This window comes from Pteronotus mesoamericanus, unplaced genomic scaffold, assembly GCF_021234165.1.
Source record: "Pteronotus mesoamericanus isolate MK-2021 breed Mesoamerican mustached bat unplaced genomic scaffold, CSHL_Meso_final contig_100, whole genome shotgun sequence".
NCBI classification, from domain to species: domain Eukaryota; kingdom Metazoa; phylum Chordata; class Mammalia; order Chiroptera; family Mormoopidae; genus Pteronotus; species Pteronotus mesoamericanus.
This window is the reverse complement of record NW_026554999.1, coordinates 16,427,167-16,454,500: the sequence shown is the minus strand read 5'-3', so window position 1 is coordinate 16,454,500 and position 27,334 is coordinate 16,427,167. Positions and strand designations below refer to the sequence as shown.

The 27,334-nt window shown below is 34.8% G+C and overlaps 1 protein-coding gene across 9 annotated transcripts in view; it reads left to right on the top strand.

The window, feature by feature from the left end:
• The window catches only part of MYO9A (myosin IXA), a 290,265-nt gene that overhangs the window by 52,803 nt on the left and 210,128 nt on the right, over positions 1-27,334 (top strand). For all 9 annotated transcript variants that reach the window (XM_054562050.1, XM_054562278.1, XM_054561989.1 and 6 more), the window contains 2 exons: positions 14,307-14,401; positions 20,243-20,305. In XM_054562050.1, coding sequence (XP_054418025.1) covers positions 14,307-14,401; positions 20,243-20,305 — 158 coding nt within the window. The remainder of the gene's footprint in view (positions 1-14,306; positions 14,402-20,242; positions 20,306-27,334) is intronic.

The window sequence follows — 27,334 nt, the reverse complement described above, 5'->3', positions numbered from 1 at the left end:
TAACTATGTCTCCATCTTGACTGGATGTTCCCCAATCACTATTTTCATTGTATAGTTTATAGAATAATTCTTGAAATTAGGTAGTGTTAGTCCTCCAGTTTCTTTTCTTTTTGTATATGGTCTGCTGAAGTGAGCATATGCCTGTTTTTTTTTTTTCTTTTGAAGAGTTGTTTAAATAGAATAGGTTCTTTGCATTTCCATATGAATTTTAGAAAAAAATCATTAATTTACCCATAAAAGCCTTTTGGAATTTTCATTGGGATAGCTTTGAATCTGTAGTTCAGTTTGGAGAGATTGGACATGGTAACAGTATTTAGTCATATGATGCATGAAGTTTATTTCCTCATTTATTAAGATCTGTTATAATTTCTCTCATTAATGTTTTGTTGTCTTTTACATCTTTTGTAATCTGTATCTCAAGTTTTCATAAATTTCAAAATTTCAAAAATTAAAAGATTTTCATTTGTTAGTACCTAGTATATTAGGAATACAGTTGATATTGGCATATTGATCTTGTATTCTATGACCTGGTTAGATGAAAATATTAGTTCTTGCATGGTTTTGTTTGTTTGTTTGTTTTTTTAGTTTCCATTGGATTTTGCACATAGGAAATCATGATTGTGAGTAAAAGGAGAGTTTTATTTCTTCCGTCCAATCTGAATGTCTTTTTTCCTTGCATATTTTACTGGCTACTCCAGTATAATGTTGAATAGAAGTTGTGAAAGCAGCATTATTATCTGAGAGGGAAAGTATTCAGTCTAAAATATTAATATGATGATAGCTGTTGGTTTTGTGTAGATACTCATTAGATTGAGGTCATTCCCTTTTATTCCTACTTTGATGTTCGATTTTCTGTCAAATGCTTTTCTTGTGTCTGTTGAGGTGGTCATATGGTTTTAATTTTTTATTTTTTTAATTTAATCTTTATTGTAATTTTTTCGTTACCATTTAGTTCCCTTATACACTCTGCCCCCAGCAATCGCCACACTTGTTGTCCATGTCCATGAGTCCTTTTTCCATTTTGCTCAATACCTCCGGCCCCTAATCACCTCCTGTACCCACTAGCTGCCATCCTGCTCTCCTAGATGGTCATATGGTTTTTTAAAAAAAAGAGTTTGTCAGTATGGTGAGTTACATTGATGGGTTTTTTAAATATCCTCAATTTAATGTGTTTTTTTTTTAAGAAAATTTTTTTATTGTATTTTTTTCCCACGGTAAACCAGCTCTACATTACTGGGATAAATTCCACTTGGTCATGATACATTATTCTTTAATGTATTGCTGGTTTGGTTTGCCAAAATTTTGGAGTTTTTGCTTTTGTGGTCATGTGATATATTTTTTCTTTAATTTTTTTTTTGTTTGTTTTCACTATCAGGATGAAAATGAGTTGTGAAATCTCGTATGTTTTTGGAAGAGTTTGTGTAAAACTGGTATTTTTTTCCCCTATTATCAGTGTTAGAAATTTTTTTTAAGTCTCGTTTTCTTTTCTTTTTAAAGACTTTATTTATTTATTTTTAGAGAGAGGAGGAGGGAGGGAGAAAGAGAAGGTGAGAAATATTAATGCATGGTTGCTTTCATGTGCCCCATCCCCCATCCCCCATCCCTCGTCCCCCATGGGGACCTGGCCCGCAATTAGGCATGTGCCCTGACTGGGAATCCAACTGGCGACCTTTTGGTTCACAGGCCAGCACTCAATCCACTGAGCCACACCAGCCAGGTCAGTGTTAGAAATTATTAATGAAGCAATCTGGATCTTGTGTTTTCTTTGCAGGAAGTTTTTTAAACAAAGTTTCAATTTTCCAAGTAGATACAGAGCTGTTTTTATTTATTCTTCTTGAGTGAATTTTGGTACTTTGTGTTTTTCAAAGAAATTGCTCATAATCTGAGTTCAATTTATTGGCATCATGTTTAATATAATATTCCTTTATTTTACAGAGCACCAGCTTTTGGTTTCATGGATTTTTTTGTTGTTATGCTGTTTCATATTTCATTGATTTCAGCTTTGATCCTTATTATTTTTTGGTTTACATTGTAATTAAAAAATGTTTATTTATTTTTAGAGAGAGGGAGAAAGAGAGAGAGAAACATCTGTGTGAGCAAGAAATATTGATCATTTTGCCTTTCCTAAGCTGACCTGGGACTGAACCCTCAACCCAGGCATGTGCCCAGACCAGTAATCAAACTGACGACCTTTCACTTCGCTGATTGAAGCCCAGCCAATTGAGCCACATCAGTCAGGGCAGTTTACTTTTTAGAAAGACAAGAAGGTAGAGAGAAAGAGAGGGAGAGAAACATCAACATGGGAGAGATACATTGATTGGTCATCTTTTGCAACTGGGAACCTGGCCGGCAACGCAGGCCTTTTGATTCACAGACTTGAACTCAGTCCACTGAGCCACGCAGCCAGGGCACTCTTTTTTAGTTTCTTAGTGTGGTATGTGAGGTCATTGATTTGAGACCTTACCTTTCTTTTGTGATAAAGTCATTTAGCGTTATAAAATCTTCCCTCAGTTCTGCTCCAGTGGCATCCCACAAATTCCATGTTGTGTTTTTATTTTCATTTAGTTCAAAATATTTGGTAATTTCCCTTTTTAGTTTACAAATATTTAGATCCTGTTTGTTATTTCTCTGTAATTTATCTTGTGGTTAGATAACATTACATTGTTTGACTGGAATCCTTTAAAATTTACTGGATAGAGTCTACCTTGGTAAATATTCTATGACTACTTATAAAGAATGTGTATTTTGCTGTTAACAGGAGCTATGTTTTGTGTCAGTCTTGTTAATTTGGATGATAGTGTTGTTGAAGCTTAACACATGCTTAATGATCTTTTTTCCATTTATTTTAGCAATTATTGAGAGAGAGGTCTTGAATACCTCTAGCTATACTTGTAGATTTGTCCATTACTCTTCTAAGTTGCATCCTGTTTGTGAAACTCTTTTGTTGGTATATCAACATTTATGATTATAGGTGCTTGTTTTTGATTAATTGACCCTTTACCATGATGAAATAACTCTCTCTTCTTGGTAATATTCTTTACTCTAAAATCTACTTTGTCTGTTATTAATGTAGCCCTCTTTTCTCTTGAGTTATATTAGCATCTTTTTTTGTACTTTTAGCTTATTTCTTTACATTTAAAGAACTATATGTAGAGAGTTTATGGTTGGGTCTTTTTTTTAAAGAATTTTTATTTTTATTTATTTATGATTTTTATTTATTTATTTAGAGTGAGGGGAAGGGAGGGAAAAATAGCGGGAGAGAAACATTGATGTGAGAGAGAAGCATCTATTGGTTGCCTCTCACACACACCCCCAACCAAGGACCAGGCCCACAACCCAGGCATGTACCTCAACTGAGAATTGAACAGGTGACTATACTCTTTAGAGTATGACATCCAGTCAACTGAGCCATGCTGTCCAGTGCAGTGTCTTGCTTTTTAATGTGATGTTGCCATCTCTGGCTTTCAAGTGGGCTGTTTATACATTTACATTTAATGAGATTCCTGATACAGTTATCTTTGAGTCTAATATTTTTTTACCATTAATCCCTTATTTTCTTTGTGCTCTTTACCTTTTTTTGCCTCTTTCTTTCTTTCTTTCTTTCTTTCTTTCTTTCTTTCTTTCTTTCTTTCTTTTCTTTCTTTTCTTTCTTTCTTTTTTTTACACATGTTTGAGACCAAGTGTCTCTGTCTTGCTATGGAATTGTGCGAGATGCCTCCTTCTTTCTTATTTTTATTTTTTTGAGGTGAAATTCATGTAACATAAAATTAACTATTTGCAGGGGTGTCCAACCTGCAACCTGCAGGTTGCATGCGTCCCAGGATGGCTATGAATGCAGCCCAACACAGAATCGTAAACTTACTTAAAACATTATGAGATTTTTTTTCTTGCGATTACGTATGGCAATGTATTTAATGTGTGGCCCAAGATAACGCTGCTTCTTCCAGTGTGGCCCAGAGACGTCAAAAGGTTGGACATCCCTGAAAATGTATAATTCAGTGACATTTAGTACCTTCACATTGTTATGCAACCACTACCTTTGTCCAGTTTCAAAACATTTTCATTTTTTTAGTATATTTTATTGATTTTGCTATTTCAGTTGTCCCATTTTTTTTTCCTCTTTATCCCCCTCCATGCTGTAACCCCCCTTCCCTCCAACATTCCCCCTCTCCTTTAGTTTATGTCCATGGGTCGTCCATATAAGTTGTTTGGCTTCTCCATTTCCTATACCATTCTTAATCTCCCCCTGTCTATTTTGTACCTACCAATTATGTTTCTTATTCCTTGTATTTCTCCTCCATTCTCACCCCTCATCCTCCCCACTGATATCCCTCCATGTGATCTGCATTTCTGTGATTCCGTTTCTGTCTAGTTTGCTTAGTTTTTGTTTTTGTTTTCTTTAGGTTCAGTTGTTGATAGTTGTGAGTTTGTTGTCATTTTACTGTTCATAGTTTTGATCATCTTCTTTTTCTTAGGTAAGTCCCTTTAACGTTTCACATAATAAGGGCTTGGTGATGATGAACTCCTTGAACTTTACCTTGTCTGGGAAGCACTTTATCTGTTCTTCCACTCTAAATGATAGCTTTGCTGGATAGAGTAATCTTGGATGTATGTTCTTGCTTTTTATGACTTTGAATACTTCTTCCCAGCCCCTTCTTGCCTTTAAAGTTTCTTTTGAGAAATCAGCTGATAGTCTTATGGGAACTCCTTTGTAGGTAACTGTCTCCTTTTCTTTTGCTGCTTTTAAGGTTCTCTACTTAACTTTAATCTTGGGTAATGTAATTATGATGTGCCTTGGTGTGTTCCTTCTTGGGTCCAACTTCTGTGGGACTCTCTGAGCTTCCTGGGCTTGCATGTCTAGTTCCATCACCAGATTGGGGAAGTTTTCCTTCATTATTTTTTCAAGTAAGTTTTCCATTTCTTGCTCTTCCTTTTCATTTTCTCCTTCTGGCACCCCTATCATTCAGATGTTGAAATGTTTTAAGTTGTCCTGGAGGTTCCTAAGCCTTTCCTCACTTTTTCGAATTCTTGTTTCTTCATTCTGTTCTGGTTGAATGTTTATTTCTTCTTTTTGTTCTAAATTGTTGATTTGAGTCCCAGCTTCCTTTCCTTCACTTTTGTTACCCTGTATATTTTCCTTTATTGCACTTTATATAGCCTTCATTTCTTCCTTTATTTTGTTTCTGTACTCAATTACTTATGTGCGTTTGCTGATTACCAGTGTTTTGAACTGTGCGTCTTATAGTTTGACTTTCTCCTTGTTGCTTAGTTCTTTTTGTGGAGTTTTGATCTGTTCTTTAATTTGGGCCATATTTCTTTGTGTCCACCTACATGTGTAAGGGTATTCAACCAGGGCAGGGCACCCTACTTGGCTGTGTTGTGCACTGTATGTGGTAGAGGGGTCAGAGAGGCAATAATGCTGCTTGCTCGGCTTTTGCCCCACTTTTAGTCACTTCCCCCACTATCCATAAGCGAATGGCGCCCTTCTGGTGCTCATTCCTGGTTGGGTGGGTTTGTCTAAGTTCTAGGATCTTGCGGGCCCCTTCAACGGATGCTCCTGTGAGAATGGCAGTTTCTCCCGCTGCCACAATCCCCGCTGGTTTTTATAGCAAGAGGTTTTGAAGCTTTCTTTTTCCTCACTGGAACCCTGGGTTGTGGGGTCTGCCTTGTCCCCCAGTTGTTTATCCTGGTTTATCTGCATGCAAATATGGGGCCACCCACCTGCCACCGCCGCCTTGCCCACCTGGTCCACCAGGCATTGCCTTGCCAGGTGTCCTTTCCACCAGGGGTGCCTGTCTCTGCCCCTCTTACCAGTCTGGATGAATGTTTCTTTAACTCCTTGGTGTTTGGACTTCCATACAGTTAGATTATCTGGCAGTTCTGTTTGTTTTTTGTTTTTAAATTGGTTGTTACCATTCTTTTAGTTGTGAGAGGAAGCAAAGCATATCTACCTATATGTCACCATCTTGGCAGGAAGCTCAGAAACATTCAAAACATTTTTGTGTTTTCATTCTAAAAGAAAACCACTTGACCATTAATCAGTTACTTCCCATTCTGCCCTCCCTCCAGCCCCTGCAAACCAACAATCTGCTTTCTGTTTCCATTTCAGATATTTCATATAAATGGAATCATACAGTATGTGTCTTTTGTGTTTGACTTCCTTCAGTTAGAGTGGTATTTATTTAAACGTACATTCATGTTATAGCATGTATCAGTAGTTTATATATTTTAATGGCAGGATTATATGTCATTGTGTATATATACCATTTTTGTTTATCTAGTGATACATTGATGGACATTTGGGTTGTTTTAATTTTTTGGCTATATGAGCAATGTTGTTAAGGCCATTCATGTACAACATACTGGGGGTTGTATGTTTTCAGTTCCCTTTAGTGTATACCTGGGAGTGGAATTGTTGTAGCATGTCACAGCTGTGTTTAACTTAATGAGGAACTGCTGAACTGTTTTCTGGAATGACTACACTATTTTACATTCCTTGCAGAAATTTATGAGGGTTCTATATTCTCCACATCCTCACCAACACTTGTTATTGATTATAATTGTATTACTTTATGGAAGTTGTCTCTCATTGTGATTTTGATTTGCATTTCTGTAGTAATGAATGATGTTGAGCATGTTTTCTATGTGCTTGTGGGCTTTTGTTATTGTCTGTAGAGAAATGTTTATTTAAATTTTTAGGCCATTTTAAAATTGGATTCTTTGTCTTTTTTACTATTGAGTTATAATAATTCTTTATGTATTCTGGATGTGGATCAGATATATGGTTTGCAAATATATTCTATTCTGTATATATTTTGTTTTTAAAGATTTTATTTATTTTTAGAAGGGGGAGAGGAGAGAGAGAGAGGGAGAGAAACATTGATGTGAGAAAGAAACATTGATCTATTGCTTCTCATAATCCCCCCCAACCCCCCCGCCCCGGGAATCAAACCCACTACCCAGGCATGTGCCCTGACTGGGAATCAAATCGGCAACATTTCAGTTTGCAAGACAGCGTGCAGCCACCTGAGCCACACTGGTCAGGGCTGGTTTTTTCTTTTCTTTTTAAAAATTACCTTTATTATTATTTTTAATGTATTTTATTGATTATGCTATTACAGTTGTCCCAGCTTTTTCCCCTATGCTCACCTCCACCCGGTACCCCCATTTCCTCCAGCAGTCCACCCGTTAGTTTGTGTCCATCGGTCATGAATATAAGTTCTTCAGGTGCTCTATTTCCTCTACTCTTCTTAACATCCATCTTTCTATTTGTACCTATCACTTTATGCTTCTTAATCCCTGTACCTTTTCACCCATTCTCCTCCTTCCCCCTCCCAACTGATAACCCTCCATGTGATCTCTATATCTATGATTTTGTTTTTGTTCTGCTTGTTTGCTTAGTTGGTTTTTTTAGACTCAGTTGTTGATAGTTGTGAATTTATTGCCATTTTATTGTTTGTAGTTTTGACCTTCGTATTATTCTTAAATAAGTCCCTTTAACACTTCATGTAATACTGGCTTGATGATGATGAGCTCCTTTAGTTTTACCTTGCCTGGGAATCACTTTATCTGCCCTTCCATTCTAAATGATAGCTGTGCTAAATAGAGTAATCTTGGTTGTAGGTCCTTGCTTTGCATTACTTTGAATATTTCTTGCCAATCCCTTCTAGCCTGCAAGGCTTCTTTTGAGAAATCATCTGACAGTCTTATGGGAACTCCTTTGTAGGTAACTGCTTTTCTCTTGCTGCTTTTAAGATTCTCTCTTTATCTTTGGCATTTTAATTATGATGTGTCTTGGAATGGACCTCTTTGCATCCGTTTTGTTTTGGACTCTCTGTGCTTCCTGGACTTCTTTGTCTATTTTGTTCACCAAATTAGGGAAGTTTTCTTTCTTTTTGGGGGGAGGTATCATTAGTTTGTTATAAAAGAGACATGGAAATTATTTACATGATGAAAGATTTCAGTACTTCAATGGAATGGGCTGCATCATGTGATGCCATTTCAATAGTGATTTATTGCCGTCTACACACTTCCCAGAAATGTCACCATCTCTAAATAAGAAATAATCCTTGTCATCTAGAACTACTTTGGTGCCTAGATATTCTGGAAGAAGAACTTTATCTCCAACTTTCACACTGTCTGGTTGAATCTCTCCACCCAATCCAACAGCTACTGCAGTTGCTTGCAATACTTTTCCTTGAGATTTTTCTGAAAGCATAATGCCTCCCTTTGGTTACAGTTTCTGTAGCACACCTTTCAACCAAAACTTGGTCAAAGAGGGGAAGAAACTTTCTAAATGCCTGTCCTGCCATGACTCCAGCTGCCACAGTTTGCACTCTTGCTCTGGTGCCGGGGCAGCAATCGGGCCTGCGGGACTTGTGAACTTGGGAAAAGCTAGGGAAGTTTTCTTACATGGTTTACTCAAATATATTTCCAATATCTTACTCTTTCTCTTCTCCTTTTGGTACACCTTATGCGAGTGTTGGAGCGCTTGAACTTGTCTCAGAGGTTCCTTACATTATAATCTTTTTAAGTTTCTTTTTCTTTTTGTTGTTCTGATGGGTGGTTTTTTTTTGCTTCCTTGTGTTCTAAGTCATTGATTTGAATCTTGGCTTCATCCACTCCACTGTTCATTCCTTGTAAATTTTTCTTTATTTCACTTAGTGTATCCTTCATTTCTGCCTCTGTCTTTTATTTTGTTACTGTACTCAGTGAGTTCCCTCAGCATCCTAATAACCACTGTTTTGAACTCTGCTTCTGAGAGATTATTTACTTCTATTTTATTTAGTTTTTTTTCCCTGAAGTTTTGTTCTGTTCTTTCATGTGGGCCATATTTCTTTGTCTCCTCATTTTGGAAGCTTCCTTGTGTTTATTTCCGTGTATTACATAGAGCTGCTTTGACTCCCTGTCTTACTTAGTAGCATGGCCTGTTGTAGAAAAGCATACCAGTACATTGGATGGGGCTGAGCCTTAGGTAATTGCCAGGGCTGGGCAACCCATGGCGCGACTCTGTGGGTCTCTGTGGGGAGGGCTCAGAGAGGGCAGAATGTTGAGCCTAGCCTCTGGAGCTTTGTCTGGGGGGAAGCTGTCTCCCAGCATTTGCCTTGATGCCAGATACTTTACTTTTTCCCTGTGTGCCTCTGATGCCCTTCGTGCCATTTTTTGGTGGTGAAGCCCAGAGGGAGGGAGTTTGCATTAGTCCCAATAAGTCCACTGCAGGCCCTTTAAGAGTAGACTTCTGAGAATCCGCTGTTTCTTCTGCTGCTGCGACTTCCACTGGTTTTTGCAGCCAGATGTTATGGGGACTTTTGTTCCTGGTGCTGGAACCCTGGGCTGGGTTGTTTGGTGTGGAGCTGCGCTTCCTCTCTCCCGTGTTATCCTTACCGATATTTACCACCACACATGGGTGTGGGACTGCCCATTCTGCCTCTCCGCAAGATTCCTCCTCTCCTGCCTGTCTGGATGAGTAATGCTACTTTAATTTCTTGGTTGTTGGACTTTTCCATACAGCTCAATTTTGTGGTGATTCTGGGTGATATTTGTTTTGTAGTTGAGTTGTAATTTTTGCTGTGGTTGTGCAAGGAGGTGAGCTGTGTTTATGTCTCTGTCTTGTCCAGAAGTCCATACAGCCCATTTTTGTCTTTTTATTTTCTTTTTTGTGTCCTTTAATGCACAAAAAATTTTAATTTTGATGAAGTACAATTTATTTTTTCTTTAATTACTTGTATTTTGGTGTCTTTTAAGCAAACCATTGCCAACCTATGGTCATGAGGTTTTAGAGCAATGCTTTCTCTAAAAGTTTTATAATTAATTAATTTATTTATTAAGATTTCATTAATTTTTTTAGAGAGAGGGGAAGGGAGGGAGAGAAACACTGATTTGTTTCCTCTAGTCTCTGCCCTGTCCATAGTCCGAACCTGCAACCCAGGCATTTTCCCTGACCAGGAATTGAACCTGTGGCCTTTCTCTCTTAAACTACATACAACCAACTGCACCACACCACTCAGTGCAAGTTTTATACTTTTAACACTGACATTTAGGTCTTTGATTCATTTTTGAATTAATTTTTTATATGAGGTATGAGTCCAGCTCTATTATGTTGCATGTGGATATCCATATGTTGAAAAGACTATTTGTCCCCATTGAATTGTCTTGGCATTCTTGTTAAAACTCAGCTGATCATTAATGCAAGAGTTTATTTCTTAATCTCAGTTTCAACCCATCGATCTACATGTTTACCTATATTGGTAGTCCTGCCTTGTTTTGCTTACTGTAGTTCTGTAGTAATTTTTTAAATCAGGGAATACGAATCCTCCAAATTTCTTCTTCCTCAAGATTGTTTTGGTTATTTCAAGCCCCTTGACTTTACATGTTATTTTTAGAATTGGCTTGTTATTTTCTTCAAAAATGGTAGGTTAAATTTAATAGGTATTGTCTTAAATATGTAGATATGAGCAATATTAAGTCTCCTAGCCCATGAACACAGGATGTCTTTTCATTTATGTAGGTATTCTTTAATTTCCTTCAAAAATATAAAAAAATTTTTAATGTACAAGTGCTATACCTTTTTATTGAACTATTCCCAAGTATTACAGTTTTTTTGATGCTACCATATATGTAATTGTTTTTCTTAATTTCATTTTCTGCTTGTTCATTGCTAGTATATAGAATATAGGCTTTTTGTTTATTGCTTTTTTTATCCTGCAGGTTTTTTGGATTTTTTATTAGATCTAATCATTTATTTTTGATTCTTTCATGTTTTCTATGTATAAGGTCATATCATATATGAATTTAGATAGTTTGATTCTTTTTTAAAAAATCTAGATTCTTTTGTTTACAAATTGCCTTATTCTCAGTGCTTTTTAACATATAGTTCCATTTCTTTTATCCTTAATGGTTCTGTTGAGCAATTAGGTGTATTCTTATTGAGGATCATTTATATGGCATGCATTGCTTCTTGTTGCTTACAAGATTTATTTTTGTCTTTTAGTGGTTTGATCATGATTTATCTAGGTACTGATCTTTTTTAGTTTGTTTATTGAGCTGCTTGGATGTATAGGTTAATGTTTTTCATGAAATTCATAAAGTTTTTGACTGTTCTTTGTTGAAACATTTATTCTGCCCTTTTAGCTCTATCCTTTCCTTTTCTTGTTCCCATTATATACATATGTTGATATGTTTCATTGTGGTTCCACAGACAAGTCTCTGAAGGCCTGTTTATTTTATTTTTTCCTATTCCTTAGATTGGATAATCTCAATGGATCATTCTTCAGGTTCACTGATTCCTCTACTTACTTATGCCTTTACTCGAATGCCTCTAAGGAATTTTTCATTTTATTTAATGTACACCTGAATTTTTATAATTTTTGTAATTTCTACCACTTCACTGATATTTCTATTGTTATGGCCTCTTTATCATACTGTCCTGTAGTTGTCTGAAAATGCTTAAAATAACTGATAAAAAATCTTTGCCAAGATCAACATTTTGTCAGGGACAGTTTCTGTTTATTGCTCTTTTTATTTTTCTGTGTCCATACTTTCTTACTTCTTTGCATATCTTATAATTTATTTATTTTTTAGTGAAAACTGGGCATTTTTATGTATACAGTGTGGCAGTTCTGGAAATAAGATTTTTCCTTCCTTCCAGCGTTTGTTGTGATTGTTTTGTGTTTGCTGTTTGGTTGTTCTTTAAAGTAATTCTGCAAAATCTGTAATCCTTTTTTGTGTGTGGCCTTCCCATCCTCTACTTAGCTTAGTGCTCAAATAGTGATTGCACAGGGATTTCTGTAAATGTTCTAAAACAGTAAGATTCCCAGTCTTTTCTACACGATTCTGTGTACTTGTCGGGATAACCCTCATCACTCAGCCAAACAGCTGTCAACTCTTTCTACCTTTTCTTCCAGTTTACAGAGATCATGACTGCCACCCAGAGGTCTCAACTCTTTGTGAGCATGCCTCATTCATGGGCATGTGCACAGTCCTAAACATGCGCGACACCTGCATTTTCAAGAATATTTCAAATCTTTCCAGAATCCCTTTTAAACATGTTATTCATGAGCTTTTCCTTTGAAGTCATTACATTGTTTTTTGCCCCATCTTTAGACAGTTGCAGCGTTTAAACAACTACCTCTGATTGTTTTTCACAAACACACATGGGGGAAAAGATTTTTCTCAGTGAGTGGTTTCCAGATCAGGTCAAATAAATATATCCCTTTGATTGAGGTTTTCCAGAGAAGTGCCATATAGATCATATTATGACAATGATCTATGGGACAGGGCATTGGCTTAACTCTGGTCAGAGCCTTTCAATGACTTTAAGGCTGCTTTATAAAATAACTGTAAATGTAGGGTGTTGGTTTTTCTCTTCATTAAGGAGCTAGGAAGACGGAGATGGCAATTGTATTAAGTTAAAAAGCCACAATGCCTGTTTTTCTTACCAAGATTCAGTTATTTTACATAATTAAATGTTCCCCTACGAAGGATTATTCCAAGCCTTTGGTTAATTTTCAGAGTTATAAAACAGTTGATTTAGACAATTTTTATTAGTTTTATTTCTTTTATATATGGAAAAAGATTTTCAGAGAGGTTTATCATTTTTTCTGACCTCATTCTCAATGATTTTTTAAAAAGATTTAAGTAATGAAAAATATTCTATAGATTTACTCAGGTGGCTACCATTTCTGCTGTTGTCCATTCCTTACACTGATAAACATTTGAATATATCGTTTTCCCTCTTCATGAAGGAGGACTTCTTTTAATGTTTTCCTTTAGTATGGGTTGGCTTATGATGAATAATTTCACATTTGTATGTTTGAAATTATAATTATTCTGGACTTCATTTACTATTGATTTACTTTTTAAAATAGATATTAAAAGATATAACCTTACAGAAAAATTCTGTAAATTTTAAAACATATTAATTTGTATAATCATTTATATATAGTCTAGATACAGAATCTAGTTTACTACCCCGTGATATTCCCTCATGTCATTCCTTATCTTTATACCTTCTGCCTTCCCTTATATTTCCATTATTTAAGGGAACTACTTGTGTTTTCTCCCCTGCTGTTGTTTTTTGATTGTCAAAATTTCATATAAATGGAATCATACAGTATGTAAAGTTTTGAAACTGGCTTCTCTCATACAGCAATATGTCTTGGAGATTCAGGTAGTTAGATATGTGAGGTCAACAGTGGATTCTTCTTCTAAATTTCAGTTTTAATTAATTTTATTGAGATATAACTCATAATAAAATATAGCTATTTAAAATACACAGTTCAGTATATTTTGTTTATTCTCACCTGAGGACATTCTTATTGAGTTTTAGAGAGAAGAGAAATGAGAGGGGGAAAGAAGCATCAATGCAAGAGAGAAACATCGATTGGTTGCCTCTTGTACATGCCCTAACTAGGGACTGAACCACAGCCTAGGCATGTACCCTGACTGGGAATCCCACCCATGACCTTCTGGTTTACAGGATACACTCCAGCCAATTGAGCTACATAGGCCAGCATAAAATGTACAGTTCGTTTAATTTTTGATAAATGTGTATACCCATGGAACCACATTAATACAGTCAAGCTATTCTATTTTTATTACTTCTTGTGTGCCCATTTGTAGACATTTTTCAACCCCACCTGCATTCTCTATCAACTTCTGATCTGCTTTCTCTTACTCTTGTTTTGCTGTTTCTAGAATTTTATATCACAATATGTACTCTTGCGTCTGGTTTCTTCCTGTGGCATAAGGTTTCATATTTATCAATGTTGATATCTGTACAAGTAGTTCATCTTTATTGCTGGGTAATATTTCATTGCATGGAATGTACTTTAGGTAATTTAGGACATCTATGTATTTTTATTCTTTTAAAAATAGTACTGTAGTTTAGTTTTAAGTAGGTGTAATAAACTATAGTACCTTATGTAATGAAACTTCATTTCATTGATACTGTTCTGAAATTGTAATTATTTTGATGTAATTATTTTTACCTAGCTCTTTTTTCTTAAAGTTTAGCAAGATTTAAAAAATACGTATATAAATTTATTAAGAAAATTTGCCTGCACTAGAATGTGAAATTTAAATCTAAATTTAAATTAACATTGTTTTTAATATTAAGTTTTATTTTACTGAATAGCATAAAATGCTGTTTATTTGGTTTTATTTCAATTAGTTACTTTCTTTTACTTTACCTGAACTATGGTGAGTCTGAAGGTATTAAGTGAATTGTTTTTATGCTATCTCTGAGCTGACCTAAGCAGGATTTTCCATTTTTTGAAAATGAAATTGGTAACTGTTTATTTTGACAGGCTTTTGGAAATGCAAAGACAGCTCATAATAACAATTCAAGTCGTTTTGGCAAGTTTATTCAAGTAAATTACCAAGAAACAGGCACTGTGCTTGGGTAAGTAGTAATGTCAAGCTTTGGAGCATGTTTATATTTTTATTATCGGCCCTTTAGAAACTGTAGATTGCTCATTTGCTCTTTAATGAGAATAGTAAATTGGTATAGATTTTTTCTTTTCAACTGTTTTTCATTTTTCAGAAAAGTTTAAATGATAAAAATTGTACGAACGATATAACATGCATGCACCTTTAACTTAGATTATTGATAACAATTTGCTGCATTTGCCTTATTTCTGTATTATGCATATATTTATTGTTAAATATTGTTTTTGAGTAAGTTGGGCATATAACTTGACCCTGTTATTACTGTATTTCCTAAAGCAATCACAACCACATTTACCTACATAGTACTATTATTATACTCAAGATACTTAATTTTGTTATACTATACAGTCTATAATCAGAGTCTTCTGGTTGTATCAGCAGTATATTTTATAACTCTTATTTTTAATTAATAGACTTTATTTTTAGAGCAGTTTTAGTTTCATGACAAAAATGAGGAGAATGTACAGAGCTCCCATATAACTCTTCACCCTATCCTCCAGTTTTCCCTAGTAATGTCTTGCATTAATGTGCTCCATTTATGTTGTGTGTTCAACGGGCTTTGACAAATGTATAAAGACATATATTCACTATTTATAGTATCATATAGAATAGTGTTACTTCCCAAAAAATCCTCTGTGTCTCACCTATTTATCCCGTTCTCACCCACTAACCTTTGGTAACCACCAATGCTTTGCACTGTTTCCATAGTTTTGCTTTTACCAGAATGCATTGTGTTTGGGATCATAGAGTATATAACCTCTACAGACTGGATTATTTTTCTTAGCAATATGTATCCTCCGTATCTTCTGTGGCTTGATTTTATTGGATTAATGTTAAACATATATATTAATTTGGAGATAATTGACATCTTCATGGTTTTAGAAATGTTGAAATTTTTGTGTTTTTTTTTTGGTGGCAGATTGATTTTATTTATTTTTTTAATTATATTTTATTGATTATGCTATTATATTTGTCCCAGTTTTCCCCCCTTTGCCCTCTTCCACCCAGCACTCCCATCAGGCAGTCCCCACACCATTCATGTCCACAGGTCAGGCATATAAATTCTTTGGCTACTCCATTTCCTATACTGTACTTTACATCTGCATGGCTATTAACCTTTCTGTACTTGATACATACCTTTCTGTCCCCTCATGTCATCACTCATTCTCCCATACCCTCCTCCATTCTGGCAACAATCAAAATGCTCTCTGTATCCATAATTCTGTCTCTCTTTTTCTTATTTGCTTAGGTTTTTTTTTAGATTCAGTTGTTGATAGATATGTTTTTATTCTTCCTAGTTTTGATCGTCTTCTTTTTCTTAAATAAGTTCCTTTAACATTTCATATAATAATGGTTTAATGATGACAAACTCCTTTAGTTTTTTCTTGTCTGGGAAGCTCTTTATCTGCTCTTCAATTCTAAATGAAACATTTGGTGAGTAGAGAAGTTTTGGCTGTAGGTCTCTGCTTTTCATTACTTAATATCTCTTGCCAGTCTCTTCTAGCCTGCAGAGTTTCTTTTGAGGAATCAGCTGACAGTCTTATGGTAACTCCCCTATAGGTAACTGTTTTTCTCGTGATGGTTTTAAGATTCTTTCTTTATCTTTAACCTTTGTCATTTTAGTTATGATATGATGTGTCTTGGACTGGGCCTCTTTGCATCCATCTTGTTTGGGACTCTCTGTGCTTCCTGGACTTATATGTCTATTTCCTTCACCAAATTAGGGAAGTTTTCTTTCATTATTTTTTCAAATACATTTCCAATTTCTTGCTCTTTTTCTTCTTCTTGTGGCACCCCTATGATGTGAATGTTGGAGCATTTGAAATTGTCACAGAGGCTCCTTACACTATCTTTGTTTTTTTGGATTATTTTTTCTTGTTATGATTGACAATTTTTCGCTTCCTTATATTCCGTATCACTGATTTGATTCTGGCTTCATTCACTCTACTGTTTTCTCCCTGTAAATTGTTCTTTTTAAAAAATATTTTATCTTTAAGTCATGTTTATTCTATTACAGTTGTCTCAATTTTTCCCCCTTTGCCCTCCTCCACCCATCCCACTCTGCCCCCCTCTGCCACAGTCAATTCCCACTCTGTTGTCCATGTCCATGGGTCATTCATACATGTTCTTTGTTTAGTCCTTTCTTCTTCTTTCCACCATTGTCCTCCTCCCCCATCCCCTCTGGTCACTTTCAGTCTGCTCCATATTTCCATGCCTGTGGTTTATTCTGTTCATTAGTTTATTTTGTTGAATAGATTCCGCTTATAGGTGAGATCATATGGTATTTGCCTTTCACCAACTGGCTTATTTCACTTAGCATAATATTCTCCATTTCCATCCATGATGTTGTAAAAGGTAGGAGTTCCTTCTTTCCTTTCTTTCCTTTTTTTTAAAATGCAGATTGATTTTATTTATTTATTTTCTTAAGTGTCAAAACCCATTATAAAATATTAAAAATTTAAGTCCATTATAAAGTTTCAGCAATTAAAACAACATGACACGAGCACAGAAATAATCAAGTAGATCATGAAATAAAATGAGCATTCTAGAGACCAAGGTATATATCTGTCTAATAATATAGTAAATGATTAAATTGATACTGCAAATCAATGGGGAAAATAAGGGTTATTCAACAAATAAGGTGCATGGACCACTCTTACTTGAAATAAAACAATAGAACAACTTTTATTCACTTTTATGGAGATTAGTATGATCTTCATTCTGAGATAATATTATTATTCTCCTAATATTGAATCATTTTGTATTCAAGGAAAAAAATCTCATTTGGTTATTACAAAGACACACATACACATACATATATGCATACATGCTTACATACACAGACATTTATATGCACATGGATTTACATTGTTGTGGTCTGCTAGTTTTTATTTATGCTTTTGCACCTATATTAATATGTGAGATTGATGTGTGGTTTTATGCTGTTTTAGTCATGCTTAACTCATCACTTTACTTTTGTATGTATGTGTATATATATATTTATTTATGCATATGAGTTTATTTGAGCCAAACTGATGACATATGCTTGGGAGCAAGATCTCAAATGCTTCTTCATTTAGACTTAAAAATTTTGGCCAAAACTATATGTGTTTTCTCCCCCCACAACCCCCAAGAAAACAAAAACAAGGATACATCCTTCTTTTCTGATTTGCAGAATGTTAGTTTACAAAGGTACAGTTGGTGCTTTTACTCATAAAGGCAGGATGTTGGCAAACCAGGCTGGTCTTTCCCAGTATTTATGATTGTACTTCATGTGAGTTTGTTAAGTAGGTAAAAGTGTGTATATGTTGCTTTTTAACTTACGAACTACCATTGTATAGTAATTGATTGTTAAGACCATTTCATGACTGAGGAATGACAGGTGTGTGGTTTTCCATTTTATGAATGAAATTCAGGCTTGTCTTTGTTGAGTGATTACCTAAAAAGTAGTCATTAAACTAACATTTATGGAGTTCATTGTGAGTACCACGCACTGTGCTAAGTTTGAGGATATAAAAAATGGAGACATGTACTCTGCCAGTAAAGTTCTCTTAGTCTCTTTGGGAAGGTAGATGTTTATATAAGATAATTATAGAAAATGAGATAAATACAATGGTTGTATGTGTCTGGAGAACTCCACAAGAAAAGGTGATTTTTATGATGGGTTCTAAAAATTTGCCAAGGAGGAAAAATGGGAAATCACATTATTGATTGAGGAACTGGCATTAGCAAATGAATGGAATTATGACAAGACCTTGGTGTACTTGAGGAGGGTAGTTTAGTGGCTAATGTTTATGGGCATGGTGGTCAGTTGGTTTCATATTGTAAAAAAAAAAAGCTCTAATGATTATAGTTTATTGTCTGTCACTGGAAAGCAGATTCTAAAAATTTTCTTATAAAAATATCAAACATAGAAAAAATAGAGAATAGTACAAGGAAGTTCCACTTAGGTTCAACAAATTTTCCATATTTCCTTCATCCTTTTTTCCCCCCCTCTATACTGATGTATTTAAAAAATATTCCCAGGTGGGCATAACATTAATTCATCCCTACATACTTTGGAACAAATGAAAGTAGAGGAATAACATGATTAGATTTCATTTAATAGATAGCTTTTGTAGATAACTCATGGATTGAAGGGGTGGATAGAGAGATATCCAGGAGTATGTTAGTGTAGTTGTAAAAGGGAGCCTTTATAGTTAAAATTGACTCATGTTCAAATCACAGTTATGCTGTTTACTAGCTGCATGATCTTAATATCTTTGAGTATCAGTTTCTCCACTTGTAAAATGAAGGCAGTAATATTTGCCATGCAGGGTGGCTGTTAAGAATTTAACATGCTAGTTTATGATTGTTCCCTTCTTTCCATTTTAGAACAATAAGAGCCTGTTTCAGTAGTTTAAACTATAGGTGATAATGGTAATTCAGAAGTGATAAATTTTAATTACTGGTGGTACTGGTAGTAATGAATTTGCAAAGAAGGCACATTTGAGCTTCATTTTAATGAATGAATGGAATTTACTGGACAGAGTGGCAGTAGTCTACAGAATTAGAATTAGAAGGAAGACCATGAACAATATATTCAGGAGTGAATATCATGCTTGAGGGAATAGTCTGTCTTTGGGAGTGACTGAAATACAGAGGATGTAGTGGGAAGGAACTGAGGAAAATAAGAACTCAAGTCAGATTTTGACCCCAGTGAGGATCGTGCTAAGGAATTTGAATTCAGTAGTCTAAAGCTTTTAAGTTTAAGGATCCCTTTTTGTTAGAACTTAACTGATTGCTCTAATTTGGCTAAGAGCTTTGAAGGCTTGAAGTGTACAGACTAGATAAGGAGAGTAGATTCAGAAATACAATTCATGTTTTAAGTTCCTCACACTTGCAGGATAAATTCCATTCTTCTGGCACATGGTATATTGATCCTTCTTGATCTAGTCCACTTGCCTATTTCATTCTCTAGCTATGTTAACTATCTTTACTGAAGTTGATAGGTACCTTACTTCTTTTATGCCTTTACATAAAGGCAGTTGTCCTTGACTTATTCTGGGCAATCTTAGATTTCAGAGTCATGTAGTCACTAGATATATTTAATGAATATTTACTATGCACTATGTATTCATCCTCTGTGGGAATTCTTCCTTATATCTTTTTTCCTTCTTAGAGTGAATCTTACGTCTCTTTCCAGGTACACATAATAATTCTATTTTAATTGCTCTAAAATAAACCCAGTGAAATCAGTATGATAGCTGCTAGTTTACTTATTTCCTCCACTAGTTTCTAAGCCTCTTGAAAACAGGTAATGTATCCCTTATTTCCATATTTGAATAATGCTTGTCACAGTGCACAATTAATGAATACTTACTGAATAAATCAGTAAATAATATATCGATGCCAGAATGTGGCACTGGTCTGATTATGTAAAGAAAGTATATCTTTGAACCCTATTTAGTAGTCCAGCCAAAGTATATTATTTGAAAGAATGTATAGTGTAGTATATGTGACCCTGGAAAGAAAGAGAAGTAGGTCTATGTCATGGGAAGTTCTCGTGTGCTATGTTTTGAACTTCTGACTTTATCTTGTTTTACTGAGAGCAAGAAAAAAACCAAAACAAAACAAAAGATTTAAGAGTTTAGGAATCTTAACATGGATAACACTGTAACAGTGTTCCATAACAAAATAATGGTAAATGTACTGAAATGATCTGGATAGCCTTCTTTATACTTTTTTATCTTCTCTGAAAAAATATTTGTCTGCCTTATATTAATTATATTAACCAATTTTATTTTTCTTCTAGTGCCTATGTTGAAAAATATCTACTGGAGAAGTCTAGACTCGTTTATCAAGAGCATAATGAACGGTATGTATTTTCACTTGTATAATTATATCAAGTTAACATTTGTATAGTGCAGATTGACTTTCAGGATCTTTGTATATTATGACCTTTAATTCAGTTTATACCATGCACAGCTTTACATATGATTACTCTTTTTTTCATGAGCAGAACATTACATTTTTTCTGAGGCTTCTAGGAGATTTTTTAATGGGTATATAGAACTGTTGTCCTTTATAAATTCACACAAACTATCAGAACAGGAAAACAGTGGTAGGTATCTTTGATCTCTTTGTAGCATTGTGCCTTTTGACCATTTTCCATGTCTTACTATTCTTTCTCTAACTTGAGAAAAGTTTTTAATACAGCTGTTAATTTCATTATAATATTTGAGGTATATGGGACTACAGCAATGAAGGAACAAAATATTGGAGATATAAATGATTTGCTTCATGTTACAATGACACAAAATTAAGAGCCAGAGATTGAAATTAAACAGACCTACACATTCAAATATTAGCTATGCCTTTGGCATCTAACTTAACTTTGCTGCTTCTTAGATACTTATTTTCATTTTACAAATAGAAGACTATCCTAGAGTCATGTAGAGGATTTCATGAAATAACATTTATAAAATGTAATATATAACAAAAGTTCAGTAATTAATACCTAACATTATCATAATGAATTATCAGCAAGGTTAGGACTAGAGCTCAGACTTTTCTGTTACTTTCTTTGTGGCTAGCACAAGAGAGAATCTGAATTAGAGGTGTTTCAAAATAAAGGAGAGTTTCAGGAAGAGAATAGTTTAGCAAAGACTTGCAGAGCTAACAGGTACTGCTATTAGAAGGTTATTAGTAACTTTTTCTAACACATTTTAATGGAGTGGTAGGGATATAAGCCTGATTTCCTTAGTTTTGAAGAATCAATGGTAGGCGGAGATCCAGAGCTTATAAGCTGATTCTCCGTTATTTTATTAAATTTGATTTGCAGATGTATATATAATCCTTATTATGTATTGCTGAATTTGGCTTGGTAGTGTTTTGTTGAAGATTTTTTGTGTGTCTATATTCATAAAGGATATTACTATAAGATTAAAAAAAAACTGTCTTTTTCTGGTTTTGGTATCAGGATACTACTGGCTCATAAAATAATATGGGAAGAGTTTGTGAAGGATTGGATTAATTTTTCTAGTTTGGTAGAACTTACCAGTGAAGCCATCTGGTTCTGGGTTTTTATTTGTGGAATGTTTTGATTACTAGTCTCTTTAGATTTTCATTTATCTACTTTACTCAGATTTGGTAGTTTTTAATCTTTCTAGGAATTTCATCTAGGTTATCTAGTTTTTTTGGCAAAAATGTTGTTTATAGTATTCCCTTATAACATTTTTATTTTATTTCCATAAAGTTATTAGTAATGTCCCCATGTTCATTCCTGTCTTAGTTCGTTCAGGCTGATAGAAGAAAATAGCACAGACTGTGTAGCTCATAAACAACAGAAATTTATTTTTCACAGTTCTGGAGACTGGGAAGTCTAAGAATCAAGGTGCGAGCATGGTTGCATTCTGGTGAGAAACCTCTTCCTGGGTCTTCATGTGGTAGAAGGAGATAGGGAGCTCTTTGGGATCTCTTTTATAAGAGCACTAATCCCATTTGTGTGGCCCCTACCCTCATGACCTAATCACCCTCCAAAGTTCCCACACACTTCCACCTCTTACTCCATCCTTTTTAGAGTTATGATCTCACCATCGGAATTTGCGGGGTACGCTTTCAGACCATAGCAACCTACTCCCTCTTTCCAAAGGACCTAGTTTTGGTTTAATTGATTTTTATTTCTTTTGCTCTCTCTTTTTTTTTCCTGTTTTCAATTTTATTTCTGCTCTCATGCTTATTACTTCCTTCTACTTGCTTTGGCTTTAGTTTGCTCCTTTTATTTTTCTTTCTAATTTCTTAAAAAGGATGGTCAGGCTATAGATTTAAAATTATTTTAATATGAGCTTACAGCTATAAAATTCCACTGAACACTGTTTCTCATGTTTTAGTATGTTCTATTTTTGTTTTCATGCATCTCAATGTATTTTTCTATTCCTATGTGATTTCTTCTTTGACCCATTGGTTATTTAGGAGTCTTTTGTTGAATTTCCATATATTTCTGAATTTTAGAAATTTTTGTTGGTGATTTATAAGTTTGTCAGAGAATATACTTTGTATGATTTCAGTTCCTTTAAATTTATTGAAACTTACTGTTTCATAGTCTAATATTTTCTATTCTGGAGAACATTCCACGAGTGCTTAAGAAAATGTGTATCCTGCTGTTCTTGGATGGAGTATTCTGTAGATGTCTCTTAGGTCTCGGTGGAATGTATTATTTTCCAAGTCCTTTTCTTTCTAGTTGATCTTGTTTAGTTATTCTGTTCACTATTGAAAGGGTGTGTGTGTGTGAGATATCTCAGTACTATTATTGAATTGCTTTTTTTTCCTTCATGTAGTTACATCTTTTTAATAAATCTATTCTGCTAGTTACCTACCTTGGGACTGGAGTGTTTAATTGACTTGCCTCTTATATATGATATAATTACTAGATAGGATTTATGAATTTTATTCTGCTATTTGTTTTGTATATGTATTATGATGTTTTTGTTTCTCCGTTTTCCTATTACTGCTTTCTTTTGTATGAAATATGTGTTTTCTAGTGTACCATTTAAATTCCATATTTTTTAATTATACAGTTGACCCTTGAACAATGTAGGTTGAACTGCATGAGTCTATCTACTTATAAGCACATTTTTAAATAAACACATACTTGCTCTGGCTCATGTGGCTTAGTGGATCAAGTGCTGGCCTGCTGGTTTGATTCCCAGTCAGGGCACATGCTTGAGTTGTGGGCCAGGTCCCCAGTAGGGGGGTTTGTGAGAGACAACCACACATTAATGTTTCTCTCCCTCTGTTTCTCCTTCCTTTCCACTCTAAAAATAAAGAAAGTAAAATCTTTAAACAATTTTAAAAAAGTAAATATAGAACTATGAAATGTATGTTTCTCCCTATGGTTTTCTTAATAACATTTGCTTTTCTCTAGCTTACTTTATGGTAAGAATACAGTATGCAATACATATAAGACACAAACTGTGTCTTAATTGACTTTGTGTTTTTGGTAAGACTTCAGGTAAACAGTAGGCTATCAGTAGTTAAGTTATGGGGGAGTCAAAAGTTATAGTGGATATTTAGCTGTGCAGTGGATTGGTATCCCTTTGCCCTTATGTTGTTCAAGGTCAGCTGTATATTTCTTAGATTATGTTTCTTAATGACTGCTCTGGTGATTATAGTTAACATGTTAGCATTCTGGCTTGGATTAATTACAACTTAGTTCTGATAATATGCAAAAGCTTTGCTGCTATGTAGCTCTATTCTTTTACCCCTTCTTTGTTCTGTTATTGCCATGAAAGTTATATTTTTATAGTGGGCTATCAGTACTGATTTATAATTATTGTTGTGTGCAGATGTTCTTAAACTTTATTGAGGAAAAAAGGGCACAGACAAAAATTTATGCTATCTTTTATGTTTACCTATGTGTTACTTTCACTAGTGTTATTTCTTCATGTTTAATTGAATATTGTTTAGTCTCCTCTCATTTCAGCCAGAAAAACTCCCATTGAGCATTTCCTGTGGGGACCATCTGCTAGCCAAGAAGTCTCTTAGGTTTTGTTTATTTTGGAATGACCCAATTTCTGTGGTTTTTTAAAAATTTATTTATATTAAATGTATTGGTGATATAGGTCAATAAATTATGGTCAATAAATTATATAGAGTTAATTATATAATTCTTTGATTCATATCTGTATATTGGATTGTATGCTCACCACCAAAAATCAAGTCTTCTTTTGTCATCATATATGACCCTCTCTACCCTTCATTGTCCCCCGCACCTTTTTCCCTTCAATAACCAACATACTGTTGTCTGTGTCTGTGAGTTTTTTTGTTTGTTGTTTTGTTTGTTCTTTTGTTGCTTTTAATTTTATATCCCACATATTAGTGAAATCATACGGTTCTTGACTTTTTCTAACTGATTTTGCTTAGTAGCATATTCCCTAGATTCATCCATTGTGTCATAAATGGCATCATTTCATCTTTTCTTATGGCTGAGTAGTATTTCATCATATATATGTATCACGTCTTCTTTATCCTATCAGCTGTTGAGAGATACTTAGGTTTGTTTTGCTGTGCATGTAATTCTTGATTGATAGATATATTTTTCCTCTCAGTACTTTGAATTTATCTTTCTGTCTTGGTTTCCAGTGAGAAATCAGTTGGTAATATTACATTCAGATTTCTTCAGCAATTCTCCAATGGTTTCATGAAAAATTTTTGTCTTTTGTAACAGATCAACCTAATATAGAAACAAATATAGAGAGTCAGCTAAATAAGGAGAAAAAGAATCATTCCAAATGAAAGAACAGGAGAATATTCCAGAAAAAGAACTAAATGAAATGGAGGCAAACGCACAACCAGAAACAGTTCGAAACCCTGATTATAAGGATGCTCAAGGAACTTAGGAGAGGAAGTGATGAACTTAGTAAGAACTGTAACAGAGAGAGAAAGCATAAAAAAGAAGATAGAAACCATAAAAAAGAATCAGTCAGAAATGAAAAATACAATACCTGAAATAAGGAATACACCAGAAGGAATCATTATTAGATTAGACGAAGCAGAAGATCAAATCAGTGATCTGGAAGGCAAAGTAATGGAAAACACCCAATTGGAACGACAAAAAGAAAAGAACAAAAAAGACAAGGGTAGTTTAAGGGACCTCTGGAACAACACCAGGTGTTAGAAAATTTGCATCATAGGGGTACCAGAAGGAGAAGAGAGAGAGCAATGTATTGAGAACCTATTACAATAAATAATGATAGAAAACCTTCCTAATAACCTGATGAAGGAAATAAACACACAAGTCTAGGAAGCACAGAGTCCCAAACACATGAATCCAAAGAGGCCCACACTAAGACACTTCAAAATTAAAATGCCAAAAGTAAAAGATAGAGACTCTTAAAAGCAGCTAAAGTAAAGCAGGTATTTCCCTAAAAAGGAGCTCCCACGTAGTGTCAGCTGATTTCTAAACAGAAGTTTGCAAGCCAGAATGGATTTGCATGAAATATTCAAAGTGATGAAAAGCGAGAACCTACCATCAAGACTACTCTACCCAGAAAGGCTATCATTTAAAATTGAAGGAGGGAAAAAAAACCCCTGAAGAGATAAAAGAGCTTCCCAGACAAGAAAAAGCTAAGGAGTTTACTGTTAAACCAATATTAAAAGAAAAGTTAAATGGACCTCTTTAAGAAGAAGAAGGAAATAAAAGAACATAAGACATGAATAATAAAATGGTAATAACTGCATAACTATCAATAATCATTTTAAGAATAAATGAAGAAGTAAAGACAGATCATTTAAGAAGCAGAAGCAAAAATGAAGAGTCTCACAAATAATGGGAAGACAAGAAACAACACCCAATTGAAGGGAAAGAAGGAATCCCCAGAAAGAGAACTAAGTGAAATAGAGGCAGGTTAACTATCAGATATTGAGTTCCAAACAACAGTTCTAAGGAAGCTCGATGAGCTCAGTGAGCCCAGAGAAATACAAAAAACTGCAAGGAAACTACAGGGAACTTACTGCAAACTGTATCAGCATGAAAAAGGAGATAGAAACCATCAGTAAGAGACAGGAGGAAGTGAAGAATACAATTTCTGAATTGAAGAACACAGTAGAAGGAATCAAAAGCAGGCTAGATGAAACAGAGGATTGAATCAGCGAGCTGGAGGATAAGGTAGAAAAAAAGCTCCCAGAAAGATCAAGAAAATGAAAAAAGACTCAAAAAGAATGAAGAGGCATTGAGGGAAATGCAGGACAACCTGAACCATAACAATTTCCATATAATAGGGATATTACACCAGAAGGAGAAGAGAATGAGGAAGGGATAGAGAACCTGTTTGAAAAAGTAATGATGGGAAACTTCCCTAATTGGAGGAGAGAAAGTCTCACAAGTCCAGGAAGCACAGAGGGTCCCATTCAAGAGGGACCCAGTGAGGCCCACTCCAAGGCACATCATCATGAAAATGGCAAATAGCAAAGACAAACAGAGAATCCTAAAGGCAACAAAGGAGAAAGAGACAGTAACATACAAGGGAGTCCCAGTATGGCTAGCAGGTGACTTCTCAACAGAAACTCTGCAAGCCAGAAGGGAGCAGCAAGAAATATTCTAAGTCGTGAAAAGCCAAGGCTTGCAACCAAGAGTACTCTACCCAGCAATGCTCTCAATTAAAATGGAAGGTGAAATAAGGAGTTTCCCGGACAAAAGAAGGCTAAAAGAAAACACCTTCATGAAACTAGCACTGCAAGATATGCTAAAGAGACTGCTTTAAGAAGGTGACGAAAAAGAGTGAGAAGGAGAGGAACACGGGTTCAAAGGGGGAGAATGAATAAATACCAATCAATATTAACTTTAAATGTAAATGGATTAAATGCTCCGATCAAAAGACATAGGTTGGCCAAATGGATAAGAAAACATGATCCACAGATATGCTGCCTACAAGAGATCCACTGCAAAACAAAGGACCTACACAGAATGAAAGTAAAGGGATGGAAAAAAAAATACTCCAATCAAATGGACAGAAAAAAGCAGTGTTGGCAATACTCATATCAGACAAAATAGATTTCAAAACAAAGGCCATAAAAAGAGACACAGAGGGAAACTTCATAATACTCAAAGGGAGAATCCATCAAGAAGACATAAACATTGAAAACCTATATGCACCCAACATAGTAGCACTCAAATATATAAGGAAAATCTTGGAGGACTTCAAGAAGGATATAGACAGCAACACACTGAGTGTAGGGGATTTTTACACCCCACTGTCAAAAATGGATTGATCTTCCAAACAAAACATCAACAAGGGTATGGTGGAACTGAACAACACATTGGATCAAATGGACTTAACTGACATATATAGAACCTTTAATCCCAAAGAAGCAAAATACACATTCTTTTCAAATGCACGTGGAACAT